At 32.2% G+C, this 21,584-nt stretch overlaps 2 protein-coding genes across 6 annotated transcripts in view; one reads left to right on the forward strand and one right to left on the reverse strand.

Annotated features, from left to right (window-relative positions):
- The window catches only part of LOC143042888 (translation initiation factor eIF2B subunit epsilon-like), a 31,441-nt gene extending 20,996 nt beyond the window's left edge, over window positions 1-10,445 (reverse strand). For all 3 annotated transcript variants that reach the window (XM_076215388.1, XM_076215389.1, XM_076215387.1), the window contains exons 1-3: window positions 10,292-10,445; window positions 8,575-8,699; window positions 7,035-7,220 (exon numbers count right to left, since the gene is read on the reverse strand). In XM_076215388.1, coding sequence (XP_076071503.1) covers window positions 7,035-7,220; window positions 8,575-8,699; window positions 10,292-10,411 — 431 coding nt within the window. In that variant the 5' untranslated portion in view covers window positions 10,412-10,445. The remainder of the gene's footprint in view (window positions 1-7,034; window positions 7,221-8,574; window positions 8,700-10,291) is intronic.
- The window catches only part of LOC143042889 (UDP-glucose 6-dehydrogenase-like), a 29,120-nt gene continuing 17,944 nt past the window's right edge, over window positions 10,409-21,584 (forward strand). Inside the window, exons 1-2 of one of the 3 annotated variants that reach the window (XM_076215392.1) lie at window positions 10,409-10,523; window positions 20,773-20,941. In XM_076215392.1, the coding sequence (XP_076071507.1) occupies window positions 20,783-20,941 (159 nt within the window). In that variant the 5' untranslated portion in view covers window positions 10,409-10,523; window positions 20,773-20,782. Of the gene's footprint in view, window positions 10,524-18,138; window positions 18,238-20,734; window positions 20,942-21,584 lie in introns of those variants that run through there. The other 2 variants (XM_076215390.1, XM_076215391.1) reach the window with 2 other exon arrangements.

Genomic DNA, 21,584 nt, shown 5'->3' on the forward strand with positions numbered 1-21,584 from the left:
CTTAATATAATAATTTTAGATCCTGATTTGGACCAACTTGAAAACTGGGCCCATAATAAAAAATCTAAGTACATTTTTGGATTCAGCATATCAAAGAACCCCAAGATTTCAATTTTTGTTGAAATCAGACTAAGTTTAATTTTGGACCCTTTGGACTTTAGTGTAGACCAATTTGAAAACAGGACCAAAAATGAAGAATCTACATACACAGTTAGATTTGGTATATCAAAGAACCCCATTTATTCAATTTTTGATGAAATCAAACAAAGTTTAATTTTGGACCCCGATTTGGACCAACTTGAAAACTGGGCCAATAATCAAGAATCTAAGTACATTTTTAGATTCAGCATATCAAAGAACCTAACTGATTCATTTTTTGTCAAAATCAAACTAAGTTTAATTTTGGACCCTTTGGACCTTAATGTAGACCAATTTGAAAACGGGACCAAAAGTTAAGAATCTACATACACAGTCATGACAGTTAGATTCGACATATCAAAAAACCCCAATTATTCAATTTTGATGAATCGAAAATCAAAATAATATAAATAACATTAATTTAACACAATCAATAACCGATAGTCAATTCAATGATGACGACATGTATAGAATTATTCAGACAAAGTTTGGTCAATTAGATAGATATAATTTTAAGAGCGAATTATTACAAAATACTGACACAGATGATTTAAAACCTATCAGAAGCTCCCTATTTGAATTAACAAAGAAAAAAGAACATGTACTATTAGAATCGAGACTCATCGAACGCACTCATCGTGAAAACGGACCGTCAATCGAAGAAAAGCTTTCTGATGACATTTACACCTTATTTAATTTTCTTGAGGGCAATCTCACAAGTAATGAACTAAAACCTTTAATTTCTCGAGGCAGACGGAATACGAATGCGCATTTCGATACTGGCGATAACAGTGTACATGAGGTTCTCAACAAAATGGCAAACCGTGAAACAAGCACCCAAGGCAATTCATATATACTTGCAACACTTCTCGAAATTAAACAAAGTTTCAATGAAAATCTAAAAACTTTAAACGATAAAATTGAAACAATAACTGAGAAATTCGAATGTGAGATCAAGCGTCTCGTTAATGTGGTTCATGACAAAGATAGACAAATTTATTCATTAAAAACTGAATTGTATGATGAAAAAGAAAAAGTAACTCGCCTAAGGTCAGAAATCAAACTGCAATCTCAAGATTTGAAAGACCAAGAAGATAAGATACGCACGAGTGACGAACAAAGACAAAATGTTTTCAATAAAATAGTAAACCGACTAGAGTCAATAGATGGGAAATGTAAAACACTTGGAAAAAATACAATGTCTTATAGTGAGGCTTTAAATCGAAGTGCTGGTGAAAAAATACATTCACAGACGAAAACTGCTAACTCTGATCTTGATAATCATCAGAGTTTACATTACGAAAACAATAGTATAAATAGCGCAAACAGAGATCATGTATATAATCAGGAAAACACAATGACAAAAAACACTTACGTACATGCATACGCACGACCAAATACAGTGGACATACCGGTTCCTACAGAACAGATTCAACAAATACAAACACGAGTCACAAACGGAGATACAAGTGTATTTCGTGGTGTTGTAAGGAAACGTTCCAGAAGAATCGTACTTTACAATGTAACTGCTGATAAACCTTTCGAACTAGTTGATACTGCAATTAGAAACTTTGCGTCCAGTAAAGGGGTTAATATAACTTTTGTAAAACTTCTAATAAAGCGACAATACAAAGACATTGCAACATATACTCTTCGTGCTAACATCAATGAGAGGGACTTTGCTGCAGTAGAAAACGATGACTTCTTTTGGCCAGAAGGCGTGTACTGGCGAGACTATATTCCACAAAACAAACATCTATAACATTCATGTTCAATCTGTTATATATTGTATATTTTATTTTACTCATGTTGTTACGAATAACAACATGGAATATGAGAGGCGCTATGTATGGCACCTCATATTTTGAAAACTTGCTCAAAGACTCTGATATATGTATTGTAACTGAGCACTGGTTAAATAGAACTAATATTACATTTTTATATGAGTTAGCAAATGATTTTCGAGTATTTTCATGCTTTAGCTCTAGTTCAGTAAATTCAAACAGAGGCTCTGGTGGAGTAGCTATTCTTGTAAGGAAAACATTTGGTTTTAAGACTTATAATTTATTTGTTGATAATGACAGAATTTGTGCTGTCAAATTATCCAAGCATGGTTATGAAAGTTTATGTATCATAGGTACTTTACTACCATCAACAAATCATTCAGTTGAAGAGTATTTACAATATTTTCAAACTGTGTGTAGTATTTATGATAGAATGTCAGTTGATTGTGTAACAGTAATTGGTGGTGATTTTAATACTGATATTGCAGTAACAAGTTTAAGTAGTAAATCAAAAAATGTCATAGACTTCATTACAAAAAATAATTTATCTCCTGTCCCATTGATGTCCGGTCGTAAAGGCCCTGATTTTACATTTAGGTCTAAAGACATGACACGTAAAACTATGATTGATTTTATTTTCATTCCAGAATTCTTTTGTAATGGCTTTACAAATTTAGAAGTCAGAAATGACTGTCCATTTAATGTTTCAGATCATTATCCTGTTTTGATTTTCTTAGATATGAATTTGCTATGTAATACATCAAATAAATTTCATCTTTATCGTAAAGTTCTATTGTGGTCGAGATGTGATGAATGGGAGAAGAAATATTATCAAACAGAACTAGACAAATTACTAAATTTTGAAGTTTTACCTTTGAACTCGTGTGAAATAAACGAAAATTACATAGAACATATAAACTCAAATATTGTAAATGTTGTGCATATCGCTGCAAATTCTTGTATTCCCACTGGAAAATTTAGACACTATTTAAAACCGTACTGGAAAAGTAACAACTTAGATTATTACCATAATGAGCAACGACAAGCTCGTAAAACGTGGCTGTCAATGGGACAAACACGAAACAACGACAATATTTTTTATAAACAGTATAAAGATAAGAAAAGAGAATTTCGAAAGCATAAACGTAATGCAGAGCGATTATGGGAATCTGAAAAATTTGCTGATGTGCAAAAAGCAGCCGAAATGGATATAGGACAATTTTATCGTGTAGTGCGAAAGCATAGACAACAAAAATCGCCAGCAACTTGTCTGAATTATGATGGAAATACAGCTACTAATAACGGGGATATTTGCAAGTTGTGGAGTACCTATTTTTGTGATTTGTATACTCCTAATGAACATGAAAATGACAATTTTGATCAACCTTTTTATATGGATGTCACAGAAAAAATTCGTGAATATAGCAGTCAAATTAGAAAACCGTTTAATGCTTTTTTCGATGTGCCCTACACTGAAGATGAAATATATGAGCAAATTAAAACTTTAAAATGTGGTAAGGCTCCAGGACCGGACTATGTATGCAACGAACATATTATATACGGTGGTAATACCTTGTTGAAATGGATTTGTTATATTTTTAATATTATACTTAAATGCGAATATATTCCATTACTATATCGACATGGCATAATTATTCCGTTATATAAAGGAAATAACAAAGACAAGAGTAATCCGAACAGTTACAGAGCTATTGTCCTAACATCCGTATTTGGAAAATTACATGACAAAACAGTCCTTCGTCGAATAAATAAAATGCTTACTGCACTTGATAAGACTTTTCCTGATCCTTTACAGTTTGGATTTGTTCCTGAACATGGTGCTATCCCCGCTTTATACACACTCAAAGAATGTATTAACGTGTTTATGAAAAGTAAATCTAAACTTTATGTTGGTTTTCTAGATAACGAGAAAGCGTTTGATAAGATCTGGCACGATGGACTTTTTCTGAAATTAAAAGAAATCGGTGTAACTGGTAAATTATGGAACATACTTTTCATGTCTTACAAATCTGCTAGTGCACATGTACAATATAATGGACTTACTAGTGACAATTTCTCCATTTCTCAGGGTGTAGGGCAAGGGAGAGTACTCTCATCTTGGCTATTCTCTTTGTACATAAATGACTTAATATTACAGCTGATTTCGACAAATTGTGGAATACGAATTGGTTATTTGAACATTCCTGCCATTCTTCTTGCGGACGACACAACCCTTCTTAGTGCGTCGCCAAAAGGTCTACAAGGTCTTCTCGACTGTGTACAAACTTATGCTTGTAAATGGAGACTTAAATATAACGGAACAAAAAGTTGTGTCTTGGCTTTTAATATTAATACAGATGTTGACATTAAGCTTGGAAATACAAAAATAGCGTGTAAAACGGATACAATTTATGCTGGTACATTGATAACTAACAATAATAAAACGTTTGAAAGGACAAAAAATGCCGCTAAGAAGTTAAAGAAAAATCTACATTCATTGTATAGTGCTGGAGTAAACCCGAAAGGCCTTACGCCGATTACAAACACGTTAATATGGAAGCGTTTTGTTCTTCCTACAGCATTGTACTCTTGCGAAGTATGGGGACAACTCTCTAATTCTGAAATAGTACTTTTAGAAAGAACACAACGATATGTCGCGCGATATATACAGTGTATGGACAAATATTCACCAACGGACTCAACTACAAGCAACCTTGGTTTATGGTCATTGGAAGCTGTAATCGACAAATTCAAACTTTTATTCTTTGGGCGATTATGTAGGAGTAAATCGGGCACAACTCATAAAAAATTGTTCAACATGTGCATCAGTCAATTTATTCTGGATGAAAATGCCGAACACTCTATAACCTATAATCTTATAACAACTCTGGTTAAATACGATCTATTTTCTTTCCTTGAAACCTATGTAAATGAGGATTACATACCAGAAAAAGTGCTGTGGTCGAAAATTGTGCGTCAGTCTATTGAAATTTATGAAGAGAACAGATGGAAAAGTAATTTAGAAAATAGAAATGAACTCAAAAGGTATTCCAAAATTCACCCTACCCTCTGTGAACATAGATTAATTCGGTTGACAGTTTTATATCCCGATGCAAAACTCGAACTGCTAGTACTTGTGACTTTAGGATCGGCAGCCATTAAGAAAGCTACATGTACTCTATGTAACAAACAGTCTCTTGATATCATTAAACATTTAATCATGGAGTGTCATGTTCTATTAACAGAGAGAAATGTTATGTTTTATAAAATTGTAGATGAACTTCCCATTCAAAAATCTGTGGACATTTTCAATTTAGACGACGATGACCTTCTTGAAGTACTATTAGGAGCTGTTAATGATATAGTATACGATCTCGATCCTATAGATTGGTCTAGAATGATGTATTACATAGCAAAACATGTTTACCCCATGTTTAAAAAATTCAGACATGTATTGTTTGAAAACAGGTTTAATTTTGAATTTTGAATAGACTTTGATTGAAAAACATTGTGTTTTTGTTGTGTTTACTGGAATATGTGTATTGTGTGTTTATCTAAATATGTTGTTGGTTTTTTTTTTCCATTGGGTATTTATCTCAAAATGTATGATATTTTGTTTATTGTGTAAGTAATTATTAATTTCTTTTTGTATGCAAAATCTTCATATACATGGAGGAAATAAAGATTCATTCATTCATTCAACACTTAATATAATAATTTTAGATCCTGATTTGGACCAACTTGAAAACTGGGCCCATAATAAAAAATCTAAGTACATTTTTGGATTCAGCATATCAAAGAACCCCAAGATTTCAATTTTTGTTGAAATCAGACTAAGTTTAATTTTGGACCCTTTGGACTTTAGTGTAGACCAATTTGAAAACAGGACCAAAAATGAAGAATCTACATACACAGTTAGATTTGGTATATCAAAGAACCCCATTTATTCAATTTTTGATGAAATCAAACAAAGTTTAATTTTGGACCCCGATTTGGACCAACTTGAAAACTGGGCCAATAATCAAGAATCTAAGTACATTTTTAGATTCAGCATATCAAAGAACCTAACTGATTCATTTTTTGTCAAAATCAAACTAAGTTTAATTTTGGACCCTTTGGACCTTAATGTAGACCAATTTGAAAACGGGACCAAAAGTTAAGAATCTACATACACAGTCATGACAGTTAGATTCGACATATCAAAAAACCCCAATTATTCAATTTTGATGAAATCAAACAAAGTTTAATTTTGGACCCTTTGGGCCCCTTATTCTGTTGGGACCAAAACTCCCAAAATCAATACCAACCTTCCTTTTATGGTCATAAACCTTGTGTTTAAATTTCATAGATTTCTATTTACTTATACTAACGTTATGGTGCGAAAACCAAGAAAAATGCTTATTTGGGTCCCTTTTTGGCCCCTAATTCCTAAACTGTTGGGACCTAAACTCCCAAAATCAATACCAACCTTCCTTTTGTAGTCATTAACATTGTGTTTAAATTTCATTGATTTCTATTTACTTAAACTAAAGTTATTGTGCGAAAACCAAGAATAATGCTTATTTGGGCCCTTTTTTGGCCCCTAATTCCTAAACTGTTGAAACCTAAACTCCCAAAATCAATCCCAACCGTTCTTTTGTGGTCATAAACCTTGTGTCAAAATTTCATAGATTTCTATTAACTTAAACTAAAGTTATAGTGCGAAAACCAAGAAAATGCTTATTTGGGCCCTTTTTGGCCCCTAATTCCTAAAATGTTGGGACCAAAACTCCCAAAATCAATACCAACCTCCCTTTTGTGGTCATAAACCTTGTGTTAAAATTTCATAGATTTCCATTCACTTTTACTAAAGTTAGAGTGCGAAAACTAAAAGTATTCGGACGCCGGACGACGACGACGACGCAGACGCCAACGTGATAGCAATATACGACGAAAAATTTTTCAAATTTTGCGGTCGTATAAAAACAATAATTTAAACTTGCATTTGAAATGTTTTATATGAATTAAACAGGATTTTTCGCAAAATCTTAAAAGTTAAAATTGCATTAAGTCTAAAATGACAAAATCGCATTAATAAATGCACACAATAATTTCTGATTTAAAGTAACTTACTTGTGTTCCTGTATAATAGACCTGAGGTCCAGATTAGAGACAATGTCACCATACACTAGGATGAAGTCACTACGGATCAGTGATTTATCCTCAATCTCCCTCATAGCATCTCCCATAGACAAACATCCTTCAGAGAGTATAGGTGTCACTGTACATGGGGAGCTACTGTCATTCCATTTGGAATTTCTGTAAAACAAATGTCATTCTCAGGTATTAAAAAAAATAATTTGTAAGACATAGTAATTAGTTAATCTTTTAAGGCTATATATTTAAATGTATCTTTGAGATAATTTTCAAAATGAAAAGTTTTTTTTCTACAACATTGTCAAGACTGTTTAAATAAGATTTTCGGTAAAAATTGAGTTTTTAATAACATGAATAGTACTGCTTGTGTATAGATAAGGTCAATCAAAGCAACTGGTTATACAGATTATTGATGAATTATCTTTAAATCCATTTATTTGTGTTGACTCTTCAAATTCATTATTTTTATGTGTTATAGGCAATCAAAGATTTCAAGATAAAAAGGCTACAATCAAAATGCTATTCAAAATGTGAACTTTATCTCTTGATAGAAAAAGAATGTGCATTAAACAGATTATCAATAGTCTTTCAGATGTTTCTCTGCTACATCTCAAGGCTGTCGCTCATCAATTAGATTGTTTTAAAATAGAAAGACCCTCAAGTTTGAAGAACCATGCATTTATATTCTCAAAGTAGAATAGATATGCTTATGTAGGATTGCTTATGTACATGTATACCTGCTATGTCACATAATGTGTTCTGACTACATAGACTATGCATATCTGCTATATGTTCTGACAAGGTATACATGATATTATGTGTTCTGACTATGTTTTGATTGAGTACATCTGATATGTGTTCTGTTTTGGTATACTCAATATGTGTTCTGACTGAACATACCTGATATGTGTTCTGAATGGAAATACCTGATATGTGTTTTGACTAGACATACCTGATATATGTTCAGATTTACGTATACCTCAGATATGTGTTCTGACTGGATATACCTGCTGTGTTCTGACTGGACATACCTGATATCTGTTCTGACTGGACATACCTGATATCTGTTCTGACTAGACATACCTGATATGTGTTCTGACTGGATATACCTGCTGTGTTATGACTGGATATACCTGATATGTGTTCTGACTGAACATACCTGATATGTGTTCTAACTGAACATACCTGATATGTGTTCTGATTGGACATACTTGAAATGTATTCTGACTGGATATACCTGACATGCCTAATATGTGTTCTGATTGGACATATCTGCTAAGTTCTGACTGGACATATCTGATATGTGTTCTGACTGGGGTTTTCTGATATGTGTTCAAATTTAGGTATAATCTAATATGTGTTTTGACTGGACATACCTGATATGTGTTCTGACTGGACATGCCTCATATGTGTTCTGATTGGACATATGTGATATGTGTTCTCTACTGTTCTGACTGGACATGTCTGATATGTGTTCTGACTGAACATATCTGATATGTGTTCTAACTGAACATACCTGATATGTGTTCTGATTTGATCAGCTAGATGACAACAGAAGACAAAGATTTCTTGGATTCCTCCGGCTGCCAGAAATTCCAAGGTATAATCCAACATAGGGACATTAACCACAGGAAGCAATGTCTGCAACAATCAAAATAAAATACATAAATTCCTTAAAGATTATTGTTGATCTTCTAAATGTGTAACATGGATTTGAAATTAGCAGGGGCCCACTCGATAATGGCCCCTAAAATTTGATGTGGGCTACTATAATGTTTGCTTTTCTTGTATAGAACTAATAAGATATATTTTGGGTACAAAATTTGAGATGTGGGCTACTATGCCAAAACGCAATCCAGTTCAGATGACCAACATGACCAATGATAATCTATTTATCGTTATTTTACCTATGACAATGTTTTAAATTTCATGTCAATTTCATTGACAATATGCCACGTTCCACCTTAGTTTCTAGAAATAAATTTCAATTGCTTAGTATATTTTACTGTTAAGTTTTTATTCATGTGTGCACTCAAATTTTAAAAGCATGTTCTGTCAAATGTGTTTAGGTATCTAGATTTTTTAGTCAAGGTTTACTATGATTTTTTACTGTTTTTAATTTTTTTGTGATATACATGTATGTCATATGTTTTTGTGATATATGTCATATGTTTTTGTGATATATGTCATAATGTTTTGTGATATATGTCATATGTTTTGTGATATATGTCATATGTTTTTGTATGAAGTAAAACCTGGATCAGTATACTGGTATACCGACAGGACATGACTATTAAATCCTGAAATAAGTATTTTCTATAGTCGTGGTTCTGGTAATTTCTTGAATTATAATTACATGTTATTTGATACAAGTTTTACAGTACTAAAACTAACCAGTAAAAAAGTTTTTGGTTGATGTTTCATATGATGAAATTGTAACATTGTGATTTTTTTTTCATTTTTCAGATTGGCACCGGGTGTCTACAAAAGACATTATTTTTGGTTAAATAAAAATGGCTTATCCTACAGGTCAGTTTTCTTAAATTTGTTTTAACGTCTTATAAAGCGACTTTTAATACATATCAAATTTGTGAAGTTGTAATGTTGTTGTATCAAATATAGAAACCAAAAAACACATTACCAGCGTGTGCAATTGACACCAATGAAAAATGGATGATATGAACGGTACCTCGAATGATGGAATAACACTGTCAATATCTGAATAACACTTGAAATGACCGAATAAAACTTGAAAATTTAATATTTGCACATATTGGTGACTTTAAAACATTATTAACTAATAGTATATAATCAATGTACAAATGTATTCCATGTATACTACATGTTCTACGACTTATGAATGATTTAATTACAGAAAGTAGATTAACGTTCATTAAAAACTTTTTAAATTTAGTGTGTACATCATATACGGGACCACGGAAATCACAATGGCTGTCATGTTCGATGTACACATTCAATTTAAAATGATCTTTATGAACTTATATCTGCTTATCTAAATCATTTTTAAGTTGTAAGTTACATCGATAATATACTATTATGAAACAATCAACATGATCAATGTTTAAAGTCACCAATATGAACTGATATTACAATTTCAAGTGTTATTCAGTCATTACAGGTCATTACAGGTATAAAAGATGATGAGCAAAGAAAAACGTTGCATCATGCTGTGAACAAGTGAATGGCAGTTGCAGTACAAATTTGAATTTTACTCTGGGTTTCTTTTCTGTAATTGGTGCAAAGCGAACATTGAAAGTATCTGCAATGACAACAGCTTGTAGAATATCTTCTTGTTTTATGTCGGCTCCACGTTGTTTGCCTTTTCCAGACATTTTGCAATGTTTTGATTTTTATTGAACTTCCGGTACTTCCGGTTTGTGGAATCGCCAACTCGACAACGAACGACTTTGCTACCTGTTTAGACCCTCTTAGAAGTCGCTTTGGGTAAGAAAAATTACACGACATTATTATAAATCATTATAAGTTTGTCGAATCATTTTATATTCGTCTGTAATCCAAACTCACTGTTCTTCGCACCTATTGTAATCTAAACTATACACTACGCCTATGGACGCGAATGAAGTCGAAATCTCATGAGATAGGGCTCTGTTTACAAAAGAATCACACAGCTCGATTACGTGATTACTTAGTTCATATAGTAGATAGTTAATCATAAGTGGTGAGCTCATGACAAACATCTTGGCTCAGTCTGTTGAAGGGCTACCTTTTATAAACAGGTTGGGATCAAACCCTCTATATGGTGATTATACCTGTATAGAGGGATAATCCTTCTATAGAGGGGTAAAATTATCCCTCTATAGAGGGGTATTTTTGTTTAGACTGGATTTAAATCAAAATAGGGCAGAATGGCATTCTCTACTTATTATGGCAGTAGCCTGGAATAGTTGATGCACCAATTGATGTACTTAATTTAATATGCACATGCCCAGTTTGATGCTTATCTGACTAAATATAAAATCTATTGTTCACCATGATTGAAAGCTGTGATGATCAGGTAAATTCTACTCACTTATAACTCACTGAACAGAATTTCTATTGTTATATTTAACATGAAATTTAAAGGTCAGCTATTCCTTTTGTTGTTGATCAGGTGTTCAGATATGTTTACAATAGATTGCAAGTTTTGTCACTTTAGCAGAAAACTGGTTATCCAAATTTTTAGTAAAGTGCATATGTTGAAGCATATAATGCTAGAGATTATAGCCAATATAACTAGAAAATGCCATTCTGCCCTAATTTGCTTTAAATCCAGTGCAAACAAAAATACCCCTCTATAGAGGGATAATTTTATCCCTCTAAAGAAGGATTATCCCTCTATAGAGGTATAATCACCATACAGGGGGTTTGTTCCCAACCTGATAAAGGGAGTCTCATTGGGGGGTTCCGATCCCGGATCCCGCTTACTGTTTTGTCAGATTCCCGTATCCCGCTTACACTATGTACGTAAGCAATTCTCATTTTTTTTGTCATTTCCAGGGTCCCGCTAGACCTCATTTCCCCGTTTTCACGACACAATAATTTGACTTTCACGTGTCACGCTTACAAAAAATCGGCAATCCCGCTTCACGCTTAGACCCCAATAAGACCCACTATAAACAGGTCAGGAATAACCACCAATTGGTGGATTATACCTCAATTGACGTATACGTATGATCCACCAATTGAGGTATACTGATATAGACCAATTGACGTATAATGCAAATTTTTTGTAATAAAATGCTAGTGTGAGATAGGAGCATGATTTTGCAACTTGCAACCAATTTAATGACCCTTATTGAGTCCTGCGAAAGTTTCAGTTTTGTCAAAGCCTGCTGCATCTCTTGAGAATACATGTGTACAGGAATTCTTTTGTTGAAACATAAATTTGTACTATTGACCATGATTGACTTTTAATAATGAAAGTCAAGTATTAACAAAGAGCTCCATTCACCTGTGGAGTTGTACTCATGATCACATGACTGCAGACAGTAATAATGTCCATTGACAGGTGATTACAGGTAAATTTGCCAATCAAGAATTGACAAGATAACAATAGAAGAAACTGCAAATACAATTATTGATTAAATGCAATATGTTATGTCACTATACTAAACTAGGAATGTTTGGCAAGTTTTCATACCATAATATGGTTTTGAGAAAACAATGCTCCATTTTGGTAGAATAAATTGTTTTGAAAATCAAAGTATTATACACCAATTGGTCTATACCATTATATGTCAATTGGTGGATTATACGTCAACTGAGGTATAATCCACCAATTGGTGGTTATTCCTGACCTGATAAATAGGGTAGGAATTCCTTTTCAGTTGGGTGATCATGTTCAACTTCATGATGTTGCCTTTTGTTGGGCAAATTCTAGTTTCTTCAGCACCTGGTCAAATACACCTAATCGCTTATTCCCGGCTGACCAGAGAATCTGTCCGGCTTGAACTATTGATGTCATACAACAATCAGATTTTCATTTGTAGTATTTCATATATAACCCAACTTAAAATAAATTTCCTATTTCAATGTATTTGTATTATGACGGTATTGGGTACGTTCACCCTAATGACATGTTTGCCCTACGTCCATTCGCCCTGAGTTCATTCGCCCATAGAGTCTGTTCGCCCTACTTAAAAATATTAATATTCAGGGCATTCAGAAATGTTCAGTGATATGAAGTTGAATAAACTTATTCAGATATTTCTAGGGTATATATTCTTATATTTAAAAGTTTATGGCTTGTTTAGGATCATTAGGATCATTAATTGTTCAATGACAAAATAATTCTGATCACTTTGTAGCCAATCCATCATCCAAGATGGCCGCCAGGGGGGGGACTTAGTTTAACATACATTGTAGGACCCTATGGGAAATACATATAGATGTCTTCTTTTAGAGAACCACTGAATGGAATGAAACAAAACATGACATGAATGTTCCTTATGGGGTGCTGATCAAGTGTTGTTACTTTGTAGCCAATCCATCATCCAAGATGGCCGCCAGCGGGGACTTAGTTTAACATAGGACCCTATGGGAAATACATGCAAATGTCCGCTTTTAGAGAACCCCTGAATGGAATGAAACCAAACATGGCATGAATGTTCCTTATGAGATGCTGACCAAGTGTTATTACTTTGTAACCGATCCATCATCAAAGACGGCCACCAGAGGGGGAACTCTGTTAAACACAGTACCCCATGGGAAATACATACAAATGTCTTCTTTTAGAAAAGCACTAAATGGAATGAAATCAAACATGGCATGAATGTTCCTTATGAGGTGCTGACCAAGTGTTGTTACATAGTACCCGATCCATTATCCAAGATGGCAGCCAGATAATGGTACCCTATAGGAAATACATACAAATGTCTTCTTTAAGAGAACTACTGAATGAAATGAAACCAAACATAACAATATTAAACCAAATTTGGCCTATAACATCATTATAAGTATCTGTTACAATTGTGACAGCAATCAGTCAAAGCAAATTGTTGGGCAATTTTTCTCTTTATATCTGTTGTATGTATATGATGTATATGTATTGCTTATTTCTGCTGCATATATATTTAGTAGCGTATAACGTCTACATCTTCTTCTGTGTACCATATGCATAGTATTAGTGTATAAAGTCTACATCTTCTTCTGTGTACCATATGCATAGTATTAGTGTATAAAGTCTACACCTTCTTCTGTGTACCATATGCATAGTATTAGTGTATAAAGTCTACATCTTCTTCTGTGTACCATATGCATAGTATTAGTGTATAACGTCTACATCTTCTTCTGTGTACCATAGTATTAGTGTATAAAGTCTACATCTTCTTCTGTGTACCATATGCATATAGAATTAGTGTATAAAGTCTATACCTTCTTCTGTGTACCATATGCATAGTATTAGTGTATAAAGTCTACATCTTCTGTGTACCATATGCATAGTATTAGTGTATAACGTCTACATCTTCTTCTGTGTACCATATGCATAGTATTAGTGTATAACGTCTGCATCTTCTTCTGTGTACCATATGCATAGTATTAGTGTATAAAGTCTACATCTTCTTCTGTGTACCATAGTATTAGTGTATAACGTCTACATCTTCTTCTGTGTACCATATGCATAGTATTAGTGTATAAAATCTACACCTTCTTCTGTGTACCATATACATAGTATTAGTGTATAAAGTCTACACCTTCTTCTGTGTACCATATGCATAGTATTAGTGTATAACGTCTACATCTTCTTCTGTGTACCATATGCATAGTATTAGTGTATAAAGTCTACATCTTCTTCTGTGTACCATATGCATAGTATTAGTGTATAACGTCTACATCTTCTTCTGTGTACCATAGTATTGGTGTATAAAGTCTACATCTTCTTCTGTGTACCATATGCATATAGAATTAGTGTATAACGTCTACACCTTCTTCTGTGTACCATTTGCATAGTATTAGTGTATAAAGTCTACATCTTCTTCTGTGTACCATATGCATAGTATTAGTGTATAACATCTACATCTTCTTCTGTGTACCATATGCATAGTATTAGTGTATAACGTCTACATCTTCTGTGTACAATAGTATTAGTGTATAAAGTCTACATCTTCTTCTGTGTACCATATGCATATAGAATTAGTGTATAACGTCTACACCTTCTTCTGTGTACCATATGCATAGTATTAGTGTATAAAGTCTACATCTTCTTCTGTGTACCATATGCGTATAGAATTAGTGTATAACGTCTACACCTTCTTCTGTGTACCATATGCATAGTATTAGTGTATAAAGTCTACATCTTCTTCTGTGTACCATATGCATAGTATTAGTGTATAAAGTCTACATCTTCTTCTGTGTACCATATGCATAGTATTAGTGTATAAAGTCTACATCTTCTTCTGTGTACCATATGCATAGTATTAGTGTATAAAGTCTACATCTTCTGTGTACAATAGTATTAGTGTATAAAGTCTACATCTTCTTCTGTGTACCATATGCATATAGAATTAGTGTATAACGTCTACACCTTCTTCTGTGTACCATATGCATAGTATTAGTGTATAAAGTCTACATCTTCTTCTGTGTACCATATGCGTATAGAATTAGTGTATAACGTCTACACCTTCTTCTGTGTACCATATGCATAGTATTAGTGTATAAAGTCTACATCTTCTTCTGTGTACCATATGCATAGTATTAGTGTATAAAGTCTACATCTTCTTCTGTGTACCATATGCATAGTATTAGTGTATAAAGTCTACATCTTCTTCTGTGTACCATATGCATAGTATTAGTGTATAACGTCTACATCTTCTTCTGTGTACCATAGTATTAGTGTATAAAGTCTACATCTTCTTCTGTGTACCATATGCATATAGAATTAGTGTATAACGTCTACACCTTCTTCTGTGTACCATAGTATTAGTGTATAACGTCTACATCTTCTTCTGTGTACCATATGCATAGTATTAGTGTATAAAGTCTACATCTTCTTCTGTGTACCATATGCATAGTATTAGTGTATAAAGTCTACATCTTCTTCTGTGTACCATATGCATAGTATAAGTGTATAAAGTCTACATCTTCTTCTGTGTACCATATGCATAGTATTAGTGTATAACGTCTACATCTTCTTCTGTGTACCATAGTATTAGTGTATAAAGTCTACATTTTCTTCTGTGTACCATAGTATTAGTGTATAACGTCTACATCTTCTTCTGTGTACCATATGCATAGTATTAGTGTATAAAGTCTACACCTTCTTCTGTGTACCATATGCATAGTATTAGTGTATAAAGTCTACATCTTCTTCTGTGTACCATATGCATAGTATTAGTGTATAACGTCTACATCTTCTTCTGTGTACCATAATATTAGTGTATAAAGTCTACATCTTCTTCTGTGTACCATATGCATATAGAATTAGTATATAACGTCTACACCTTCTTCTGTGTACCATATGCATAGTATTAGTGTATAAAGTCTACATCTTCTTCTGTGTACCATATGCATAGTATTAGTGTATAAAGTCTAAATCTTCTTCTGTGTACCATATGCATAGTATTAGTGTATAAAGTCTACATCTTCTTCTGTGTACCATATGCATAGTATTAGTGTATAAAGTCTACATCTTCTTCTGTGTACCATATGCATAGTATTAGTGTATAACGTCTACATCTTCTTCTGTGTACCATAGTATTAGTGTATAAAGTCTACATCTTCTTCTGTGTATCATAGTATTAGTGTATAAAGTCTACATCTTCTTCTGTGTACCATATGCATAGTATTAGTGTATAACGTCTACATCTTCTTCTGTGTACCATAGTATTAGTGTATAAAGTCTACATCTTCTTCTGTGTATCATAGTATCAGTGTATAAAGTCTACATCTTCTTCTGTGTATCATAGTATCAGTGTATAAAGTCTACATCTTCTTCTGTGTACCATATGCATAGTATTAGTGTATAACGTCTACATCTTCTTCTGTGTACCATAGTATTAGTGTATAAAGTCTACATCTTCTTCTGTGTACCATAGTATTAGTGTATAAAGTCTACATCTTCTTCTGTGTACCATATGCATAGTATTAGTGTATAAAGTCTACATCTTCTTCTGTGTACCATATGCATAGTATTAGTGTATAAAGTACACCTTCTTCTGTGTACCATAGTATTAGTGTATAACATCTTCATCTTCTTCTGTGTACCATATGCATAGTATTAGTGTATAAAGTCTACATCTTCTTCTGTGTACCATATGCATAGTATTAGCATATAAAGTCTACATCTTCTTCTGTGTACCATATGCATATAGAATTAGTGTATAACGTCTACACCTTCTTCTGTGTACCATATGCATATAGAATTAGTGTATAACGTCTACACCTTCTTCTGTGTACCATAGTCTATCTACAGAATTTTTTCAGAATAAAGAATTTTTAGACAAAGCCAAAGGAAGGCTGAGTGTTAAAAAAATAGTTTTTTTCAATTCATCTTCTGGAAAAGTTTCTGGATTTTTTTATGAATATGTGGCCTTTGTAGAAAAAAAATCTCTAAATTTAAAATCCTCTGGTTTTATCCATTTGTATGCCTAAAAAAGTTTGTCCATTGACCCATTTTTCTTTTTATAAATCTTTTACATGTATAATTATAAACCAGTTGTAATAGTCTTATAAAATCTTAATTATTCTTAATAGTTTTTGAGAAATTTTAACTTGTCAATGATAAAGCTATGAAAAATCAAAAGAGAACATTTCCCCACCAATATATTAATGCCTAATATCTAGAAAATTAGCCAATTGGTATATTTTTTTGCTTTTTTTATTCCTTAATTAATCCCCTATCAATATATACTACATGTAGTAGCAAACATTACTTATGTTATGGAAAGCTAATTATTTTGAAACTGAGCAGCAAACTTCCTTAAACAGGTGAAACTCAGAAGAACTGCATTATATCATTTGTATACATACCAGGTTATTATTTCAACTTGTAAATATATTTAATTGTGGCATTTGCATAATTTCTTGTGCTTGAAATTTTTAATAAATTCAATTTTTATTCTGTATTTTAATGTTCTGTGCCACACACAACACTTTCTATTACAAAGAAGAAAGCACATTTTCAATAGTTTGTATTGTGCGCACAATACAATCTATAAATAATACATTTTATGGTAAGTGTAATTCGCCGCTCAAAACATTATAATACAGAAAAAACATGGAAAGTTGAAAAAATTTCAAGCACAAGAATTTTGCAAATTCCATTTATAATTAATTAAAAATAATTCCAAGTATAAATAAAAGCCTGTCGCATGTGTAAAATTATGAGTATGACATGATGTTTCTCCTATATTTTCCCTTTTATATTAGCCACGTTGTGTCCTCTATTTTCCCTTTTATATTTGCCACGTTGACAATTATCATGGAAAACATTCTTTAACAGAATTATATAAGTAGGATTTCATGACGAAACACTTATGTCTACGTAATCATTTAAATCTAAGATCATTCTGCCATGACTGCCATGTGAAAATTTATTATAAATACGTCAAGTTTTACAAATATGAAAAACAATATTTGTAGTTTGATTAAAGATTTTCTATTTGCATGATAAGAGTTTTATATTTTGTGATTGGATTTATTGAACAATAATGAAGCTTTGGTAAATATTTTATAATTTAACAATATATATAATGTAAAGAAGAAAATAAGATTGCATTAAGTAACTGATAATAATTTTTAGGTTGTATGTGGGAAACATGTGATTCTATCAAACAAACTTGACAGTTGGAACTTTTGACATTATGATTAATTGATAATACATAATTTTGATATTGTTTTTAAATCATTACAACATTTGACATGTAAATATATTTGTGTTTTTGTTAAATTGGAGGAAGATTTAATATAAATGAATTGATAAATGCAGTCTTAATACAGCCCTCCTCCACTTACCCTTTTAAAACTCTGGATTTACATCTTAATTAACTTAAACTTTTTTTTACATATATATGTTTTGTAGACTTGTCCTATTTTAATTTTAGCCTTGATGCTGTCTGTCTTTTGGATGATAAATGATTTTGGATTTCCAAAAAGTTCAAATAAATAATAGTACTTTTGCACAAGATGAAGTCTTGGGCCGTGTTCACACCAAATTCCATGTACAGTAAACTTGTTTACAATTAGTTTAATGAACTGGACATTGGTTTCACATTAAATTTGTTCACATCTATACACCTTGTTTAATTACCTGTACATAAGATTTGTTCACATTTGTAAACTCTATGTCATTTAAAAATGTTTATTACGTAGAATCGAATGAAACGTTTTCGGACAACTTTTCTAGCAGTTGGTGCGACCATTTGACTCTAAATAGGGGGGATGGAAATATTCCGAACCCCAATTGGATAAAGGAAACAATTCTGGTTCTACAGATGATAAAAAATATTCTGAATCAAGAGTTTCCCCACACATTATAGTGTTAAATGTTGAAGAAGAAAAAAATTGACTACCAGCATCGAAAAAAAAACCGGAATAAAACGTTTGCGCGGCAAAATTCTGACTCAGATAAATAAACAAAATGCCCCCCCCCCCTTTTTTTGAAGTTAAGTGGTTGCTTCTTTATGAAAGCCATTTTGATGATTTGCAGTAGTTTAAAGATACTAAAGAAGTCTCGATTAAGCATTAGAAAACGTAGGCTGCAACAGCGTGCTTACAGACGAAGAAGGATATATTAGGGATCACTATATTTCTATCTTTTCTGTTTGTTCAAATGGTATTTCTTCTCCAAGAAGTATTTGGCAAAGGAAGGGGGTAATGTTTTTTTTTTTTTTTACTTTTTAAGTGTAATTTCACGGATCCGAGATACTAGACAAACAATACATTTACCTCATACTTTTTAAGTAATGCATTTATGAGTGAATCGTTGTTTGAGTAAAGACCAGTGGCAAATATTTCTGTGTAAGTCAAGTCGATTCGGAAAGACCTTAATTTTCAAATGAATTATGTGTTTGGCAATGATGCTGATTTCAGTCTTGATAAGGGCTTAATAAAGCTACGTTAAGTTTTATTTCTAAACAAAACAAATAAATATATCAAGTTGAGACAAATATTTCTGTAAAGAACTTCATAAATAATTGCTATAAATATCAATTTTATTAAAAAAAATCGTTTCTTCCTTAAATATGCATGGTGAAACTAATGTTTTAAATGCCTAGTTTTGTGTACACTTGATCTACACAAGGCCTACATCGAGTATCGACTGCATGTAGACAAAACATGATTTACACTACATGTAAACATTGAGTTTTATCAATTGGAACGTAATTTTGTTTAGTTTACGTGTGAGTTACACTTACACAACACCGAGTTTAGGTCAATTTGAACACGGCCTTGGTTTTATTACATATACAGTTGTACTAATGTTGTAACTCTCATTGGTGACAAATCTTATATTTATTATCATGACAATGGAGAAATCTTTGCTTTATGGTTATATATAGACAATTTTAATCAATGTACAATATATTTATATATATATATTTAGATAGTCCCATGAACTTTTTGGATAGGACATGTCCATTTAATTGTTACACGTAAACATGAGTTGAAGATATAAGTCCTGATGATTATATACAATGTAATAAAATGAATAAATCCTTATTTTGACCATTGACATCAGAGTCTTAAGTAAAATAATCAACAAGATAAACCAAATTACTTGAGACTGTCACAAAATAGGATGTCCTTATTTAATTATTTACTTTTAGAATTAAAGGGATTTATCGTGCGTTACATTCTCTATATAGATAAATTTGATTTGTAAATGATCATAAAATGAATTAAATATAAAAATTTAAATGATTTTCATTTCTTAAATATACATGTATAAAGATATGTATTAACACATGTTACATGTACATTAGCATAGCACAAAACCTTTTATGAAGCAACATGTGTACGAAACAGAATTTGTAAAAACAAATTTTTGTAAGATATACAAAATTGCATCATTGGACGTAGGATAGCAAGACATCAGCTGTTTTTGTTTTCTTCAATTTAATTAGTTTGATATAAGAAGAAAGTCCTGTATAACTTATAGTTAGCCAATAAAGATTAGGAGGATCTTCAGTGTTTTATAGTGAACTTACCTGATTGTGATTAAAAATTTAACAATGGAGAAATTATTTTATTGTAGTAAACTTGACATGACAATCGGGAAGATTTGTTGTATAGGAGCCGGCTATGTTGGGGGACCGACATGTGCAATCATTGCTCATAATTGTCCCAGTATCCAAGTAACAGTGGTGGACCTCAGTGAAGAGAGAATAGCACAGTGGAATTCAGACAGATTACCCATATTTGAGGTTTGTGATCATTTTCATAAAATTCATCATTGTTGCTTTGGTTAGTATTAAGAAATAAATCATGTTAATTCTGTTTTTTTCATTTTTGCTTTAATCTTGATGATCTTTTTCCATCTGAAACTGCACATCTTAGAATGGGTACTTTTTTCCCAGTAAAGTTAAGTGAGAGAAGGATGATATATATATTATTAGTCATATATATAATCATTGATTCCATGCATGTTACGACTGAAAATAGATATAAACAACGCCGGAAAAAGTTTTTAGAACCACAGATAATCTATAAGCACACATTACTTATTAAAGACAGTACTATAATTTTTGAGTTGCTATCTCATCAATTGACATATATACCCCTAACCCACATCAATTTTTATTCATAGAAATATTTGATATTTGATTATAATTATCAGACTTTTAAAATGTTTGTTCAAAATCATGACAAAAAATGAAAGCTTGTTGTGTTCTCATAATATTTGTATATGCTATGCATTGTATTTCTTTTATTATATGAGTGCAAATATTTTTTTGCGCCATATAATGGTATCATGTTGTCATCGTCTGCGTTGTCTTAAGACTCATTTATAATATAATTAGTTTCTGGACATGAATAACTTAAGTTTTATTGAATGGATCTCTATAA

The sequence above is a fragment of the Mytilus galloprovincialis genome, chromosome 8 (genome assembly GCF_965363235.1).
Source record: "Mytilus galloprovincialis chromosome 8, xbMytGall1.hap1.1, whole genome shotgun sequence".
In the NCBI taxonomy this organism is placed as follows: Eukaryota; Metazoa; Mollusca; class Bivalvia; order Mytilida; family Mytilidae; genus Mytilus; species Mytilus galloprovincialis.